Source organism: Cordyceps fumosorosea (genome assembly GCF_001636725.1).
Source record: "Cordyceps fumosorosea ARSEF 2679 chromosome Unknown scaffold_35, whole genome shotgun sequence".
Classification (NCBI taxonomy): Eukaryota; Fungi; Ascomycota; class Sordariomycetes; order Hypocreales; family Cordycipitaceae; genus Cordyceps; species Cordyceps fumosorosea.
The window spans coordinates 164508-180932 of NW_017387335.1; the positions used below are offsets into that span (position 1 = coordinate 164508).

At 51.4% G+C, this 16425-nt stretch overlaps 4 protein-coding genes across 4 annotated transcripts; 1 reads left to right on the plus strand and 3 right to left on the minus strand.

Annotated features, from left to right (window-relative positions):
• Positions 1-64: 64 nt before the first annotated feature.
• On the minus strand, positions 65-2831 carry ISF_08789 (MAPKK kinase; the record flags this gene model as incomplete). The annotated part of the gene is made up of 2 exons (XM_018852392.1): positions 65-2368; positions 2424-2831. 2 exons carry the CDS (start codon positions 2829-2831, stop codon positions 65-67), a joined length of 2712 nt encoding a protein of 903 aa, XP_018700469.1.
• Positions 2832-8722: 5891 nt separating this feature from the next.
• Positions 8723-9879, plus strand: ISF_08790 (hypothetical protein; the record flags this gene model as incomplete). Its single annotated transcript, XM_018852393.1, has 4 exons — positions 8723-8785; positions 8893-9072; positions 9133-9663; positions 9733-9879. The coding sequence occupies 4 exons, from the start codon at positions 8723-8725 to the stop codon at positions 9877-9879; spliced, it is 921 nt and encodes a 306-aa protein (XP_018700470.1).
• Positions 9880-10318: 439 nt separating this feature from the next.
• ISF_08791 (hypothetical protein) lies at positions 10319-11190 on the minus strand (the record flags this gene model as incomplete). Its single annotated transcript, XM_018852394.1, has 2 exons — positions 10319-10870; positions 10996-11190. The coding sequence occupies 2 exons, from the start codon at positions 11188-11190 to the stop codon at positions 10319-10321; spliced, it is 747 nt and encodes a 248-aa protein (XP_018700471.1).
• A 974-nt stretch (positions 11191-12164) lies between these two features.
• ISF_08792 (hypothetical protein) lies at positions 12165-12509 on the minus strand (the record flags this gene model as incomplete). The annotated part of the gene is made up of 1 exon (XM_018852395.1): positions 12165-12509. The coding sequence occupies one exon, from the start codon at positions 12507-12509 to the stop codon at positions 12165-12167; it is 345 nt and encodes a 114-aa protein (XP_018700472.1).
• Between the last annotated feature and the right edge of the window lie 3916 nt (positions 12510-16425).

Below are 16425 nucleotides of genomic sequence, written 5' to 3' on the forward strand. Positions count from 1 at the left end.
CAAGACTTGCGGCAGCCGAGTCCAGCCCAGTGCCTGTCGTGCAACCAGCACCATTGTAAATAGGTCACGTAATAGGGCTGAGAAACGGGCTCAGCATCAACTCGTCCGCACTCGGCCGCTGGTCGTGGTCTAGCTCAAATGTCTGCTGGAGAAACTTCTTCGCCTCTGCGCTGGCATTCTCCGGGATCGTCGGCGACGCCTTGCCCCCGCCAATCTTGAAGATGGCCTGCAGCTGACTGCAGTCCGGGAATGGGTGCGTCCCCGTCATCATCTCCACCACCAGACACCCCAGTGACCAAATGTCTGCCTTGCGCGTGTACGACGTCTGCTTCACTACCTCGGGCGCCATCCAAAAGACCGAGCCCTGCAATGAAGGCCTGTGCTTGGCGTTCTTGGCGCCGCCCAACAGGTTCGACGCCTCGAGCTTCTTCGAGATGCCAAAGTCAGAAATCTTGATGGTGCCTTTGTTGTCCACCAGGATGTTGGCCCCCTTGATGTCGCGGTGAATGATGTCGCGCGCGTGAAGGTACGACAGACCCGTCAAGATCTGTCGCACAAAGCTGCGCACCAGGGGCTCACCCAGCGCGCCATACGAGTTGAGCATCGTCTGCACAGAGCCGCCAGCAACGTACTCGAGGAAAATGTTCAGGTTGCTGTCTGACGAGCTGCAGCCCAGATACTGCACAATGTTTGGGTGTCTGAGCTCGCGCAGCAGTCCGATTTCTCGCTTCAGCGCGTCAATCATGCCCTTCTTTCGCGTGTCGCTCGCGCTCAGCGTTCCGGAAGGAGTCTCTACTTGCTTCACAGCAAGAAGCTCACCAGTGACGGCGTGCAGTGCAAGGTACACGGAGCCAAATGAGCCTTGCCCAATTAGCGCGCCCTTCATCCACTTATTATCGTCCCAGGAATCTCCATCCAAGAAACTCTGCAGCTCCTCGTCCTCATCCTCGCCGTCATTAGTGAGGGCCTGCTTGATATCGTGCAGTGGCGCTGAACCGGTGGAGCCTTCGCCATCATAGTAGCTCAGGGCACCAGCCATCGTCAGACTGCCGGCAGCGGTATCTGAGTTGCTCTCGGTGAAGGAGACGTACGACTTGCGGTCAGGCTCTGAAGGCGTCTCTTCTTGGAGGGTATCCAGCATGGACGATGAAATGGAGTCGCGTTGGTACATGCTGCGAGCATCTCTGCTACGGACCTTGGCAATGTGTGAGTTTCCACTCAGCCAAGAATCCGCAATCGTCGGCATAGGCGGCGCATCCTGGACGCTGGAAGCGAAGCTGAGGCTACTTGCGACACTAAGACGGCTGTTGATTCTGCTCAGCCGTGTAGATCGGCGCATAGAAAGACGAGCAGTGCGGTCGATCTCTTCGCGAGGGTGATCAGGGAAGTATGATGTGAGATCAGAGGCAATCAGTTCACTGGGAGGTCGCAGACCGCCAAACTGACGCAGGCCAACGCTGCTCTTACTCTGCGGTCGCGCCTCCGAGGTCGGCGACGGCCTCTCCAGCTCTCGCATGGCGGCCTTGTAGTATTCATCGCGGTCGCGGAACAGCAGCGGTGACAGCGGCTGTTGCAACTCTTCATTCCAGTTCTCACCGAGGAGCTTTTGCACCTTGACTTGGCTGCGCTTGTCGACAGACTCTAGAGCACGTGTATGCTTCTGCTGCTCTTCTTCTAGGGCGATGGCCGCAGCCCGCTGCAGCTCAGCCTCTCCAGGTTCGCCAGCAGGGACGCGGCGCAGAATTAAACGGTTGCGCTCGGGCCGGCGCTGGTCCTTGATGATACGCCAGAGCTCAGTATCGCCGAGCCGTCGGCATTCGCGGGGGTCCGGGTCGAGGCCGGTGAGAACCCAGAAACAGTAATTTCTCTCGTGGTCCTCTCGGAGTGAAAACTTTCGGAGTGTAACACGCATTACATCCTCGCAAGTATTACAGTCGGCGATCTTGACGACTTTGGTGACACCACCGGTGGATATGACACGGATGACGTCTTGGCCTTGTGGCAGGGCAGCCATGAGAGAGCCATCCATGCTAGAGTTGTTTCTTGTATGAGCTGTTTGCACCCGGGTGGGCGCCTCGCCGTCGGCAGAAGCCGGTATTCTAGCAGAGGTGTTGGGTGCCGCATTGCTCACGTAGCCTGCGGGGAATCTTTGTTGTCTGGCAGAGCGCATCTCACCCGAGATGGGTGGCGAGGAGGGCCTATTAGAGCGATCGATTTCGAGAGGTGGTGGTACATCGACTTGTCTCGAGTATCGTCGGTTCACGGGAGCGGGGTTTGTGCTATTGCTACCGCTGCTGCGGAGGTTGAGGGGTCGGGGTGAGACGCTGGGAGCAGATATGGATATGGGTTCGAGGGCGGCAAATGAATCCTGCAGAACAGTTAGCTTAAAAGAAGCTACTGGGGGTCCCAACAAGCAAACACACCCGATTCCGCTTCTTTTGGTTGGCGTAGGCCCTTGTGCGCAGCTTCTTAATACATAGAAAGAGGCGGACGCGGTCGCCGACCTTGTCGATGCCCATTTCCTTGAGGACCTCCTTGTCCATCTCCAAGAGGTTCTGACCATTGATGTTGTTTCTGCGGAAGATCTTTTCGTACTCGCCGCACTTGACACTGGCGAGGTAGTCGCAGACATGGTCTTCGTCCCAGTTCTTGACCGAATCAGGGCCGTCAGTGTCGGAGAACTCGGACTCGGTCGGGCTGGCAAAGGCCTGGGGTGGGTTCGCAATGTTGGGGACGCGGCGGGCGGTGGGCAGGCCGGACTGGATCGTGTTGCCAGCCAGACCAGCTGTGCTGATGGACGAGCCAGGGAATGGCGGTTTCGTGGCCAACATGGCGGCGGTTTGAGTATGGTGTGCCGGACAGATATAGAAGGTGTTTGGTGGGACAGGCCGGTCGGTTGAAATGAGAGGTTCTTTGGAAAGGAAGACGGTGTTGCTGAATTAAGCGAAGAGGTCGGGTTCGCAAGCAATACACAAGGCGCCTCGAGTTCAGAATGGACCGTTGCGGGTGTCAGGGTAATAAGTACCGGCGAAGTGGGAGAGAAATATGGAATCGAGAGAAAGAAAGCGAGAAGAAAAAAACGCGAAACTCAAAAAGCAGGAGAAAGAAACGACAATTCTATTAATGATCCCCCGCCGGGCAAAAAGGAAACGGTGTTGGAGCTGGAAGAGATGTGCAGAAGAAGTGTTTGCGCTGGTGACGAACCAGGGGAGGGGGGGAGTTGAAGAGGTGTTGGCGTTGGGCGTGAGACGTGTTCCGAGCGTCGATAGCAGGGGTGCAGGGTGCTAACGATGGATGGTGGGCTGAGCCGTTGCTGGCAGGCGACAGTTCAGTGGCGTAGGCGTAGGCGTTATGCGCACAGAAGTCTTCAGCGCCGACCCGCTTGGGAGGGAAAGATGCGAGGAAGAAGGAAGCGGAAAGGAACAATGGGAGAAGCTGAATGAATGAAAAACAGTAAACAGTGGTCCCAATGTTCGCAAATGGTTGGCAAACGATGCAGTTGCAGTTGCACTTGTTGCAGTAGGCGCCCGCAGTGTGCTGAGACCAGGGTCCAACTGTGACGGTGGGAGGGGGGCTCGATGGCCTCCAAAAATAAAGACCCCAAAGTCACCAAGGGATCCCGGGAACATGCAAAAAGGCAGGGCAAGGTAGGCGGTACGAATCTTGTGTGCGTGTTCGAATATTCGCGGGATTCGACAGAGCGATTGGCCCCCAAGGTCCCCTGTAATCTCTGACCCCGCTGACTTGCTCGGTTCGCTTTTTTTCGTCTTGGTCGCAGGTTGCTAGCCAGCCTTGTCCAGGCCAGGGCTGGTTGGAATTTGATTGCAAGGACGAGAGGAAAAGCAGCAGGGGGTGAGGAGGGAACGGGATGCCATGCGGGGACCGGGGGGAAGGGACCAAAGTAGTATTATAATAAACGGTTCTTCTTTGCCGACTTCTTTGTCCAAGATGGCAGGTATATGGAAATATGGTGCCAAGGTCAATGCGAGCAGGTCCTTGATGGGAGCATTTTACTTGCCAACAGGGCCATGGCGGCGCAGAGCACAAGGACAATGGCCAACATGAAACACGCCGACGTACCCTCGGCTTATCTCAACCATGATGGGACTCCAACGACTGTCAACGAACTACCTTGATATTTACTCATTCACAGCCCTTCTTCCGCCTCTTTTGAAACTATTCTTTTCTTGACATGTCAAATTCTCCCCTCCTGCCGAGGCCAATTCTCCTCCATCTCTCCGTCCATCTTTGCACCCTGCAGGCTGTGCTTGTCGAAACACTCGGTTCCTTTTGCGGCCCGCAACACGGGGTTTCTGGCTTGCTTGGGTGGCCCCCCCCCCCTCCCTTTTACATCCTGCGCAAGCCAGCCAGGCGCATGAATGCTCTCACCCACCAACACATTGTAAGGCGGGGCCCCTAGCCGTCTCATTAACATGCTTGTTTTTTTTTTTTCGTCCGTCAGTATGCCGGGAAGAAAGAGGGAGAGAAAACAAGACTCTTTTTTGGCCCGACTTGAAACGAACACTGGGTGCAGAGTCTGTGGACGTGGCAGGTGTTTGCTCGCATCTGGGTCCCGTTTCATGGCCCCAGCGGGCAGGCTCCGAGGCCGTGCCGACCGACCACCACCAGTAGACAGAAAAACACCATCAGTACATGTCTGTAGACCTCCATGATATTAAACTCTCGCGACGACCGTGCGTACTCAACATTGATGCCGCCGTTTCCTGACAAAGCCAGCGGGGCCCAACTTTGACTCGGACTAGTCAGTCCGTCCTCCGTCGTCATTATTCCCATACAAGTTGATGTTATCAATGTGCGTATAAGCCCCGCCCCGCCTCACATTGAGTTGGCCAGCATTGTATATTATTATACCTACAAACGTAACGAGACATCACCAGACCTCTGCCATGACCCAAACAGCCCTCCAACCTTGTTGTTTTGACGGCATTGTATTCGTCTGTATTTGCCTCCGCCTCCGCCTCCGCCTCCGTATTCTATCCTATGCCCTACCACCGTGACCCCCTTGTCATAACGCCAGCCGATGATAGGCCCGGCGCCACAAGAGATGAAACCAACCATGTTTCGCCCGACCAGGGCCTACGCACTCAGCTCCTCCTCTTCCCCCCCTCTCTCTTTCTCGTACATGTACATGTCAACGTGAATCCTTGCAACGAATCCTTTTCGGCAACTATTTTCCATCACCCACCCGCTTATCGGTTTACCATGTCATTGTTCCCAACGGACCGGACTCCGTCTTTAACTTCGGCCCCTGCTGTGCCATCGTGATTACGTAGGTATTCGCCGTCCTTGCCCATTAACAGCAAGGTGGCTTGCCGCAATCTGCCGCTGCTTGTGTTTGAGGCTTTGCCAACATCTGTGCGAGAAAACAAAGTTTATTTACTGCCAGGCCTCGCCCAAGTCAATTAAGGACGATGACTTGTTTTGTTTTTTAATCTATTTCTATCCTCCAATGTCTTTTTTAAATACATTATTTCCCAAACTTCCTTCTAACTATATGGTTCCCTAGTCATATATAGTAATCTGTACTTTTTGAATATTTTCTATTTTAAGCATCATTTATTTTAGCTGACTCTATTGCGGTAATTGCATGGGAAGTCCCCCTTGCACCCTTCACACGCATTACATCACCGAGTCCAAAATCCCACCTCCCCAAATATACAGATGCCATCCTTTTCCCAACTTAGACGCGCGGCTTTCTTTTTCCTTATCCCACGTGGAGGTCTTGCGCTGTTCCGTTTCAGGCCAGGAAACACAGAACCTGCCAAGCCGCATCGTGCCACTCGTCCGTGGCAACCTTCTTTTCTTTCCGCCCCCCCCCCCCCCCCTGGATACGTGTGCATATATGTACGTGCTCAGGAGATAAATCGGCTTACACCATGGTTTCTCCGGATCTCCTCAACCCGACCGGGTCCAAATGCCCAGGGAGACGAGATTCGGCGCCGGCGGCGTTTGCTGATGTGACAAGGCGCGGTGGGGCAAAGCTGGTTGAAACGGCGTTGCATGGGCTCGTACGACGGTGATGACAGCTGCACTGGATTTTTTTTATGCCGATTACCAGAACATTCTCTTTCAATGCTCTTGGGCGCAACCTAGTCTGTTGCATATGGGCATGGGCAGCCGAGCATCACGGCGCTACGCGCCCGGCCAAGGCTGTTTCACCACCACCACAGCCTACCAATTACGAGATACCGAGGTGCTAGGCATTGAGCGACAAAGGGCACAAACGGTAGAGAAACCTCGGGTGACTCTCTTTGTCATATGACAGGAATGCACATGTAGGTTGGACGACATACAAAGGGATCGAAGCGATAAAACCTCCGCTGTTCCAGCCCCGCGACGATGAAGCACAGCCAGGGTGCTTGAAGAAAATTAGAGATGAATAATAGACAGTAAAATGACATGAGACGGAAGATGGCGGAGAGATAAAGATAATGCAGGCTTGCATTTATCGATATCAGAATGCAAGAGTCGATACTGGGCGCGATAGCAAATGTGCCACTACTCCGTCGACGAACGGGAAACCGACTTGTGATTGCAGGAAATCTGTGGCGGCCAAATGAGAATGATGCAGCCCATATTTCCATATTTATCCCTTGTCCGGCGCGGTGCGCCATTTCCAGTCGATACCGCGATGGCACGTCTAGAAGCTTTTAACACTACGAATAGGTTGGTACGTAACCTGGAGCTAGAGCTCTTACATGGATGGCATCGAGTGGCTGCCGTGCATTGCTCCGGAATGAACTCAAGAAACCCCGTGAACATGAACACTCATGCAGCCAGTACCCTGCATTGTTTCTCAATCAACATGTCTCTCATCTTTGACGAACGAGGGGTGTGGGCGATGACGTAGCGAGGCGGATCGTCCACAGGCAATCTTGGGATGGCTCAGCTGCAGCTCCTCCTCCATCTAGGTTGACGACGATATCGCAACCACCGCGAGACAAAACTGCCGGAATCAAAGAGAGAGTAAATCGCCAAGTTCAGGGCGCTTTCCCCCCTTTTTTAAAATGCGCTGACGACATGGTCTCCTCATTGCTACGCAAAAGGCTGGATCATGGTGGAGGCCAGACTGACAAGTTCTCGATCTTGTCGGCCCGTCGGCGGTGGATTTCAGGCGGCCCCGCCACACCTTCTCCTCCTTGCAGCGATGGCCCTCCCAATCATCTTGTTATCTTCATCGACTATTAGAACGAAAGTTTTTTTCCTTTTTCTCCCATGTTTCGTGTCTCGGTCTCTTGGCGTTGTTTTCGGGGTCTTTCCGGAAAGAGTTTCCCGTTTGTCTTGAGCGATTTATGTAAACTGGTCGCGTGCTGTATCCTCGGGGCTGTACGTTAAAATAGGTTGACTGTATCTTGGTAGGTTGCGCCAAGGCATTCCATCTGATGCTTCGGAGGCGTTGGTGCTGCATACCTTGACTAGTATCTAACATTTAAGAGGTACGACCATTCCATGGGTTCTTCTACCAGGTGACCGGCATTTATGTGCTATTTCTGCACGACAGATGCGCGCGATGCGCTGCCAGCAAGGCCAGATGACAGCCTCACGCAATCCATACTCGCATACACCACTGAATAGCGTCCTGTGGCTTGCATGCGCCAGCGCACCACGGCGCGGTACAGCACAGGACAGAACAGCCAAACATGGAGGGGATTCTTTTTTTTTTTTAAGATTTTCCCTCTTTTCTATTGCCCATTTATTCTTCTCCAAGCGATCATGCCTTGCGACGGCGGCCAACAAAGTTGCTTGGTACTGACCGCGGTCCCGCAGCCAGCCTATCCAGAGCCGCCTCAACCCTCCCACAGAGCAAGCCATCGCCAGGTCGCTAGCAGCAATGCGATATGTCACCAAGACACTTTCTGCTTAGCTTCCTCCTGCATTTCGGGATATTCTTGTCTTCTTCGAGTTTTTCTCGGCCTGTCGCCCAAGCCCATCTTTGCTCCCCAATCAGGTGCACCCGAATCCCCATGAAGTCGTGGCACTGGGCGCCACATGGGGGAGACGTGAGCGGGGACCTGAGGCTCTAATTCTGCGCTTGCGGCGGGGAGCTTCTCGCTGCTTTTGCGAGATGTCGATGTCGATATGTAGCGGTTTATAATTAGGTACTACCTACATAGTTGATAATGCAGACGCATGTTGCCTTTTGAGCTTGACGTGACGAGGTAGCCTGGCCAGTGAGTGTCCCGGCCCTCAACTCTCCGCTTGCTTCGGGCCATCGCTTGTCACGGTTGGTCGTGCGGACGAGTCAAGCAAACGGCCGGCGTTTGTTTCCCATAAAAATCTCCGACAACAACGGGTTTTGAAAATAGAGTTTTCAAAAACCGCAACTACCATCCCCGACCAGCCGCAAGGTAGTTACATTCACCCCAACCCGTTACTACCGTATATTACCGGTACCTTCCTTTTACTTTCTCAGGCACATCGGCAGCCACGCTCCTAAAGCGGCACCGGCCACTCCACGCAATGTCGACCGACATCAGGTACTTTGATCCTCCCGTTCCATCGTCCTGCCGACGTCCCGATCTCGTTATAAAAGCTCTTGTATTTCCTTCTGTCGGCAATCCCATTGTTTGATCTTCTTTCTCTCTTTCCCCCTTTTCTACTCTGTTCTCAAGTTCTAGTTGCGAATTTAAAACAGTTTAGCTACCATTCATATACTCTTGAAACCGCCAACAGCTTAGCTTCAACCACCTCACCAGCAACAATGGCCCCCAGACCTGTCTTTGTCGCTACTCACCCGCGAGCATGCTCGACGGCTTTTGAGAGGGTATGTTGATGTTCCCAATCATTGCACCATCCAAATACGGAGTTCCGTGAAACACGCGACTCAACCCCCATTTGGTATGACCTTGTACTCACACATCCTGTCAACAGGTCTTCATGACCCGCCGTAAAGAACTCGAGTGCTCTCACGAGCCCTTTGCAGATGCCTTTTACCTTGGCCCGGAGCTCATGAGCGAGCGATTCAGCGACATGAGCGCCGACCGCAGCTCCTTGGGATTGGCCACTGACGACACATATCAAACCGTGCTGGATCGGTTTAACGATGTGAAGGTCCGTTTTCTCCTGCTATCCACTAAACACTTGAACCGTCACTTACCCATCTTCCTCCAGGGAAAACGCCTCCTCATCAAGGACATGGCCTACTACATCATGCAGCCTGACGACAAGCCAACCAGCATCGCGCCATCGGTCAGCTCCCGTAAGGAACCCAACAACCCGACCGTGCTGCCCCTTGAAGAACTGTCCAAGTTCCACTTCACCTTCCTCATCCGCCACCCACGCCGCGCCATTCCCTCCTACTGGCGCTGCTGTCTCCCCCCCCTCTCCGATCGCAACGGATTTCCCTACTTCCTCCCCAACGAGGCTGGCTACAAGGAGCTCGTCCGCCTATTTGACTTTCTGCTCGAGAACAACATCACCGACAAGGAACACCTGACCGTCATCGACGCCGATGACCTCCTTGACAGCCCGGAACCGACTATTCGCCAATTCTGCGAGCAGACTGGTATCGACTTCAATCCTGACATGCTCGTGTGGTCTGAAGAGGACACCAAGCACGCCCGCGAAAAGTTTGCCAAGTTTGACGGCTTCCACGACGACTGCCTCAATACCTCACGCCTCCACGCCAGAACCCACAAGCAGGTAAGCCAGCTCTCCCTCCAGAGTCACAAGCTGCGTGGAAGCGTTTGTTCCTAACTATGGCGTGTGTAGAAAACCTCAACGGTCGAGTCTGAAGACGCTGAATGGCTTCACAAGTTTGGCCCTGAGGCGCAAAAGATTATCCGCCAAACTGTCAATGACAATATTCCTGACTATGAGTATCTGAAGCAATTTACCAAGCCGGTTGCCACGGCTTGATACTCTCGGCCCTGTCCTGACTTGATTTTAATGACTTGAACGATTGACTTTTGCCCGTTTTGCAAGACCCCAGCTATATACGTACAATTTGGGCGGTGTTCCTGTTTTATTAAATTTATTTGTTGCCCTGTTAAGAGGGCGGGCTTGCACGGGATGCTCTGCATTTACACAGGTGGATGTTTCGAGCTTGTTGCTCCGCCGTACATGATTGGTGCTTAATATTACAATACATTTTTGCTTGCGCGCTGGTGCACCCAGCCGCCTCGCCTTCCTTCTTTTGTACATTTTAGATCTTGCCACTACGTAGACGCTTCCCGGCACTTGCAGTCGGTGTTTGGTATTCCCTCTCAAGCTGCCACGATGCCAGTCATAATGGATCCACCAAGTCTATTCGTACAGTCGCCGGGTCTGCCTTTCTCTCTCCTGGTATCAACCTACTTCATGCCGCAGCTTCCGCCTCTGCGGGGAGGGCTGTCTCGGGAACAGGGTCTACCATCTCCGAGTGCGAGACGTTGCGCGTCCACTTCTGCGCGTGTCCCGCATCCAGAATGTTGGCCCAGGTGACCTTGACCTCCACGCGTCTGCTCGGGCCCTTGCCGTCCCTGGAGACGATCTTGTTGCCGGCGCCGGCGCCTCCCAGCACGGCCGCGATGTCCGCGATCGAGTTTGTCTTTTGCGCGTTGAGCGCCTTGCCGCGCTCGGCCTTGGTGCGCGTGAACAGCGGCGGGGCCTCGCCCTCGGCGGCCCGACGGGCAACGGCCTTCTTCTCGGTCTCGGTGTACTCGATGGGTTTCTTGTAGAGGAGGGTGTCGTCCCAGGAGACCTCGTGCAGGTGCTTGAGCTCGCGCAGCTTCTGGAAGGCGGCGACGCCGACGGCACCGGCACCGCGGGGGAAGGCGATGCGGGCCATGGGCGCCCAGTAGTCCTTGCGGAGCTTGGCGGGTTTGGTCTTCTTGCCGTTGAAGGGCAGCTGCTTCATGTCGTGGAATCCCTATGAACGAGGCCGGGCTCGCGTTAGCATGTGTGCGGTCGTGGTGTCGTTGCACACGTCAATGGCCCAAATGACGAGGGTTTGTCATGGGCAAAAAGGTGTGAGTGATTGGAAAGAGCGCATACGTCTAACGTGGAATTGAAGCTGTAGATTATTTGGTCGGTCCTGCGGTGGGCGAATACCCAGATGTTCTCGCCGTGGCCTTCGGGCCCCTGGAAGGCCATGGGGTTCGGTGGTCGTTTCGCGCCGTGCAATTGCCGCACACATAGCCGCGCAATGTCTGGTAATTGGGCCACACGGGCCCTTTGCGTTGTGTTCATGGTCGGAGTCGCTGCCGGTCGCTCAATTGAGTTCGGTCGTCTGCTGGCGATTCAATATTGAGCATGGGAGAAAAGTCCCCAGAGCGATGAAAATGTGTCATGTGACCATGTTAAGTGGCTACACTTTCTATTATCATAATAGGTGGAGGCATGTGTAGCGCTAGGTAGCCAATATAGTAAAACGAAATGTACTTACGGTTTAAATCTATAAAAATAACTAAAACTATATACTAGAGTAAAGAAATACTTATAAAAGAAGAAGAAAATCTAAATATAATTATAAATAAAATAAATTAAAATAAATTAACTTTAATATCCTAATATCTATAAGCTAGATAGGTTCTAGTTAATAAATAAATATTTAATAATATATATATATTAGTATTTATATAGATAAAGGATATAGGATTATACCTTCGTTATTTAATATAATAGAGAGTCATTAAGAAAGTAATACGCTAGGCAACCCTAAGTTCTACTGTGGCTCCTCTCTCCTACGAAACATACAGAACATATTTAAGCAAGTAGATGAGAAAGCTAGAAATGGCTACTAGTTCCTCACATCTGCCACAAGCATCGTTTCGACGGGGCGCATACTAAAATTGTACTTTCATACAATCAACGACTTACGTCTATCCAGGGTGCATGAAGAAGACAACAGACGCGTGTTTTTGTCTGTATAGCGGCAACCTCCTGTGACACCTCCTTTCTTTCAAACAGACTCTACGCGGCACGCACTTCCAGCTCGGCGCATTTTCAAGAGCGGCAAATGTCTTTTTGTGCTGGTGCAGAAGGTTCGAGGAGAAGTTTTTATTCCCGGTGGCTAATGACACGCTCAAAATTTTCTTTAGTGCCGCAGCACTTTCTTTATATCCAGCTGGAAAAAGATTCAATTGCAAAGTTGCGCCGGGGACGGCTTCTCGAGATTTGTGACCAGACCACCAAAATGGGGCGTGTGCCTAATCTAGCAAGCTTCATGCGAGCAGGCCGCGCTGAACATCCCCGGGCGCGGGACGAGGAAGATTGCCGAGGTCGACATCTTTCGTCACGTCGCGAGCCTGCAGCACGTCCACTCCCAGCCTCTCGAAAAGCCGCTCCAGCTCCGGATATCTTTTGATAGCAAGCCCGACGTAGTTCAGACTGAGACCCCGGCTCAGTGATTTGAGTTCCTGTCTATACTTGTCCTCCAGCAGCCTCAAATCTGCTGCATCATGGTATTTAGCTCGGGTGGCGGCAGCGCGAAGCTTTCCTTTGAATAAGTAGAATGTCGAGAGGAAACAGGAGGTGCCCTGCCCTAGTACTGCGCCGCGGATGGCCATGTTTCTCAATGGCAAGCCTGCCATCGAATACTCGGCTCCCGGCATGACTGTCATTTAGCAATGCTTGTTCCGGTCAGTAACCGCAACGACTAACCTGGGAATTGTTCGCAGAAAACTTAAAAGAATCCAGTCGCGAACGAACCACACCAAATGTGCATCTCCAAGACATCTTCCTTTCACAATAGGTATTATTCGTCATATGTATCCAACAATTGACCTCACATGGATAGCTTCTGTCTCATCGCGAATGAAGCAAGTGACCTGATTTTCCGAGAAATAGTCGATCCTGGACTGCTTGCCATTTATCTGCGCAATAATCATGTCGCGCACTGTTTGTGAGCAGTCTGCAAGCTGGGAACCCACCCAGCTTTCATCCAGATTCACGCCATCGACCAGCTGCTCAACAGCAATCATGGCATTATCATCGTTCGTGAGGAGGAACTTGGTGGCCAGTCCGGCTAAAAATGGGGCCAGCCGAGGCAGGGGTATAGTCGCTACCTCCTCCAAAGGTACACCAACAATTTCTTTGCTGAAGGCCCCGTCTATGCCTCGAAGAAGTAGAGCGTTGCGCTCGAGAGGCTCTAGGCCACAGACATTGGCCGTGAAGATGACAATGCATCGTTGATTGCCTTCCAAAAAGGTCGTTTTTAAACGGGGAAAGCCCCGTTTATACTCTGTATAGTTGTTGACCTCCTCTTCTGGGTCACAAGGTTGAAAATAGCCAGACAGACAAAGCCTGGCAGCTGCGACAATGCAGCTTCCTTGTGGAACACATAATTCCAAGTCCTGCTCCACTTCATCAGTGCTGAGCCAACAAAAACATATGTGGGTGGTATACGTACATAACAGGCCCGCGGAACGTTATAATAATTCAATGCTAATTCGCCGATGATGCATGATGGGATGCCATATTCCTCGAGGATACGGGTCACGATTGTTGCGAGCGTCATCGTGCGCTGCTCGATAGGGTACCAAGCATGGTGATTCCAGGATCGAGGTGTCCCCCATCAACGGGCGCGTTCTACTGCCTCCCGTCATTTCCCTGGATTCACACAGTCGCCAACACGTGCCGTGCAACCCAGTTTCCCTCACACTGCAGCGCCGTTTCGACCTGCGATTCATCATGCACCCAGCTGTCGCGCAACTATCCCGCGGACACAATGAAGTCATTTATTTCGAGACTTTTGCGCCGATCGTGGCACAACCGAATACAGGTACTCTCTGATCTGCATCTCGAAATCGGTCAGCAGTACGCGTCCTTCACTTTCCCCGCCACCGCTCCCTACCTATTATTAGCTGGCGACATTGGTCGCCTGGCCGATTATGAGAACTACCTGGCATTTTTGCAGGCCCAAACAGCACGTTTCGAGGCCGTATTCCTTGTTTTGGGCAACCACGAATTTTATGGGTTGACCTATAATGATGCATTAACTACAGCACGGCGTCTTGCCGACGAACCGGCCCTGGACCAGCGACTTATACTCCTAGACAAAACGCGCTGGGACAGCCCGCGCTCTAACCTTTCCATTCTTGGCTGTACACTGTGGTCCTTAATACCGGAAGAGAAGATCGGAATCGTGCAATCCAGGGTGAAAGACTTTAAGAAAATCGGCGATTGGACGCCTGCCAGGCACAACAGCGTGCACGCTCAAGAGGCTGCCTGGCTACGCAAGGAAGTTGCCAACCTGACCGCCGCAACAGCGCAGAAAACCAGAAACTTGCTTATCGCTACGCACCACGCACCATGTCTTGAGGGGACCTCGAAGCCTGAGCACGCACATAACCCATGGTCCTCGGCATTTGCCACCGAGATGCTGGCATTCGGGGACTGGGGCCCTGTTAAGACCTGGGTGTTTGGCCACATGCATTATTCAACAGATACTGTGCGCAACGGCATTCGGATTGTAGCAAATCAGCGCGGCTATGTCATGCCACTGCGTTTGAATCGCTACCCCAGCAATGACAGCGCAAGCAACTACTTTGACGCTGCCAAAGTGGTTACCAATTAAAGTTGGTAAGCTCGAATAACTGCCTTTGATCAAGGAGCTACGCACTGATGCTCTGATGTGAAGCTGATGCCGCACACTCGAAGCGTTTAATTGAAGAATGGGATTCACGCAAAAAAAAAAAAAAAAAAAAAAAACCCGAAAAGTTCAATCGTCGAAAGCAATGAGGGAAAGGTTTCGAGACAGGCGCTACCAAGCCGCACAAAGAGGATAAATTCTGATGCTATGCAAAGCGTTTCACAGTATTTCTAGATAACAAAATCTGTTACTGTACTACTGTAGTTTGCCACTGGATACCAAAACTCCATCAATACGTCCAAGTCGCTTACTGTATAGATGCAGAGTTGCCCACATGTTATAGAACGACAGAAATCTTTATAAGGCTTTTGTTATGGTCGAACACCAAGCCTGCATCAGCCGAATGTGGCCGCGTACGTTCGTCATGCACCTCAGTATCACGATACTGGTACCTACTTTCTACCTTCCAAACTACGTGGTTTGTTCCGGTGCACATGTTGGGTACGCTGTTACAGTCCAATACAGCATTGCCCAGCGGTAATTAGCCTTGTTTCTCAAGCTCACTTGCTGCTCAATCTCGACGAGGGCGTTGTGCCGATCCTGGACGGCTGAGAGGGCGACGCCGGCTCGTCCTAGGCGACTGCTTTGCATCAAGACCTGGCTAAAGACTTGGCTATAGCTCGTATCCTTAAAAGTGGCGCGGAAATCCTGCTCCAAGGCGTTAGAGTGGATAACTCGATAATGGCGGGCCATTAGGTCTTATGTGCTTTCGAAAGTTCGACTCGACCTGCTGTTACATCTGAATGGCCTGCCCGCATCGTCGAGGGTCTCTGCTGGAGTATGCGCAGCTGCTTGAGGCTAAACTCAAGCCCATTAATGCCCGTATTAACGTCTCGGCACTAGTCGAGGAGAGCATCGCTGGCGTTGCTCCTAAATGTAGCATTCTGTGTCGGTGTGGCCATTTTTACGCTGACGATGGGAAGAAGTTTCTATGCGTGGCTAAGCCATGCCTCACGGCCTAATCATAAGAATGCTAGACTAAGTCCCCTTAGAGACTACGTCTTATAAGACTATTAATCTTACTAAATTTAGTATAGTACTACTAGTAAAATTTTTATAATTCCTATATAACTTATTAAGAAAAGTACTCTTTCTTTTATAAAACTTAGTAACTATTAAAAAAAGTAAAGTATAGTATTATAAATATTATAATATATATATAAGGCTAAGTAAAGTAAACTAGGGTTTAATATACTAACGCCTAGAAAGGATAGGAGGTTATATAATATCCTTAGGATTAAGGACTTAAACTATTAAGCTATTAATCTAAGGATAGAATTTAAAGGATTAAAGGTTAAGCCTTTTAATCTAGAGTTATAATAAAGAGATAGATAGGTACTTAAGGAGGAAGTTATTATAAATCAAGAATGTACATAAGACAGCTAGGAGGCGGCCTAAGAAGAGCAACTAGGTGGGAACCTATAAGTCACCTAAATAGGATATAAGGTTATATAACTAGATCACTATAGATTATAATAAGCTAGTAGTAATCCTATAGATATTAGATTATAGGGGATTACTAGTAATCTAGAGTAATCCTAAGAAAATAATAGAGAGGTAGATAAGTACTTAAGGAGGAGGTACTCCTATAGCTAGGTAGTCTAGATGTTAGGGCCCTATTAGGGCACCTGTTAGAGCCCCTACATTGTATGTGTCAGGTGCGTATAAGCACCTATATAACAGCGAGCTGCCACTAAGCTCTCTACGAGGAGGTAGTGATAATTCCATCTTTATAAAATATAAAAGGGATTATTATATAACTAGAGTCCTCTAAGCGAAGCACCTCACACTAGATCTCTACTAATTAATCTAAGTAATAGCTCTACTATTAG